This window comes from Pteropus alecto, unplaced genomic scaffold (assembly GCF_000325575.1).
Source record: "Pteropus alecto unplaced genomic scaffold, ASM32557v1 scaffold101, whole genome shotgun sequence".
NCBI classification, from domain to species: domain Eukaryota; kingdom Metazoa; phylum Chordata; class Mammalia; order Chiroptera; family Pteropodidae; genus Pteropus; species Pteropus alecto.
The window spans coordinates 11235524-11237597 of NW_006432945.1; the positions used below are offsets into that span (position 1 = coordinate 11235524).

A 2074-nucleotide genomic window follows, 5' to 3' on the forward strand; every position below is an offset into this window, starting at 1 on the left:
TAGAGATGTATGTGTGAATATCTATGTATTGAGAGAGAGGGAGAGGACCATGAGAAAATGTCAACGTTTGGGGAATCTGGGCAAATTCATTGTGTCATTTTTGGAAACTTTTCTATAAGTTTGAAACTGTTTCAAACTAGTTAAAACAAGCAAAAAGAACTGGAGGGAAGGAAGTCACAGGGCTGAAGCACAGCCATACTTGCCTTGGAAGCTGTTTAGCTCACCACCCCTCCCCCACCACCTCTTCACTGGGCTGACCCCACCCCTGCCCCCTGGATCCCAAGGAACGCCTACCTTTAGCCCCCTTGTCCCTCCTGGTTTGGTAAATGGCCCTTCTGGTTTAACTCTTTTATAGTCATATGTCTGTTGATTGAAACCAGAAACACAGAGTATTGGAAACTGCAGGTGTGTGGTCAGTAAGGCAGGAGAGATCATCCTGAGTTTCTGTTCCTCCCTTCTGGCCAGAGCGAACAGGTGAGAGCTGGTGGCCCCATCTACCCGCACAGCAGTTTCCTCCATCCTTCTATTCTCTCTGTGCTCGCCCTGTCCCAGTCCCCTCCTGGCCCACTGGGCCTCAGCTCTCTGTCCCTGAACGGCCAAGCTCATTCCCGCCTCGGGCCCCTGTGCATGCCGTTTCCACCAGCCTCAGTGTCGGCTCAGGCTTTGAGTGGCTGGAGCCTAATCGTTCAGCTCTCAGCCCAGATAAAGGCCTTTCCTGACGCCTGGTCTACAGCAGCCCCCCAGTCATGTCTCCCTGGTTTAATTCTCTGCATAGCAGGTAACCCTACGGAATTTTTCCTTATTCATGTATGTATCTGATTAGTTACTAATGCGACATTCTATGAGATTAGAGAGCTTATGTGTCTCTCAATGTACCCCCAGCACCTGGGACAGGTCTTGGCCACCAGCCATAGCGAATGACCCCTGACTCCAGGTCACCTCCCCACGAGTCTCAGGCCTGGATATCATCGTGGCCTCAAAATAGCTTCTTACTTTGATGGGTTCTGGCTTCAATTCCAGGCAAACTGCCTTGTAGTTCTTGTTCTGTAGAGAGAGGAGGTTGGGATTCGGCCTGTCGGGCATCGGGCCTGGGGAGGCTGACACCTGGCCCTTGCAGAACCCTCTACCCCACCCTGCCTGTCCGACTGTGCGTGAGCTCAGGACCGCACATTCCCCAGCTTCTGATTCAAAACAGCTCAAATTCTGTTACGTTGTTATACACCTGCTAGGGGCATCCGCATGCCCATCCGGCAGGCAGCCCCTCGCTGCCGGGGTACCTGGGCGGGCACGCGCTCTAAGGAACCTGGGCCAGTGTTACTTCAGGAGCACGGGCTGGGGTTCTAATCTCAGCTGTCCTCCTACGAGCCATGTCAACTTGGGCAAGTTATTTAGCCTCTCTGAGCCTCCATTTCCTCTTCTGTAAAATGGGGGTGAAAATTACATTTATATAATAAGGTTATTGTACACCTTAGATGTGGGCTTGGCGCAGGCCTGGCACGGGGTCACGGCTCCTGGAGTGGTCAAGGGAGAGGGGGCATTATGTGTTCCCTGTCCCACCCCAAGGCCAGCGATCCATCCCACCCCACTTCCAGCCTGACAGGCCACTCCGTGCTCAGAACAGAGAAAGGAAAGCCAAGGATTCATCAAGGCACCCTCTACGTCCCCGCTCCCGCCCTGCATCTCTACTCAGCGTCCAGCTACGTCTCCCCTTTACCAGGTTCGTTTTCTTCAGTTCTGCCCTCTTGGCCGACATGATGGAGGAGGCCAGAGTGTTCTCAAGTTCCCAACCTCCCCACGATGGGCCCCTGTGACCAGGCCACTGTCCTATGCAGATTACAGGCCAAGGCAAGGGCAGGATGACCACCTCTTGGTGTGCGGAACAGCTGAGGTCACAATGCCCAGGGCCCACATGCCGGCCGGCAGGGTCACCGCAGCTCTGAGCCTGGGGGGCCTTGGCTACTGAGATGAGGAACTCAGGTCAGCGTCCAAAGCCACAGAGTCTCCCTTCCACATGGGTGAAGTGTCCTGCAAAGTTCTCCCTGAGGAACCATGCCTGTCATGGCCGAAGCACAAG

At 54.2% G+C, this 2074-nt stretch overlaps 1 protein-coding gene across 1 annotated transcript in view; it reads right to left on the minus strand.

The window, feature by feature from the left end:
* Positions 1-1865, minus strand: part of TEX35 (testis expressed 35) — an 8009-nt gene extending 6144 nt beyond the window's left edge. Inside the window, exons 1-3 of the mRNA XM_025043990.1 lie at positions 1679-1865; positions 994-1044; positions 295-363 (exon numbers count right to left, since the gene is read on the minus strand). Of these exons, the coding sequence (XP_024899758.1) occupies positions 295-363; positions 994-1044; positions 1679-1753 (195 nt within the window). The 5' untranslated portion in view covers positions 1754-1865. The remainder of the gene's footprint in view (positions 1-294; positions 364-993; positions 1045-1678) is intronic.
* Between the last annotated feature and the right edge of the window lie 209 nt (positions 1866-2074).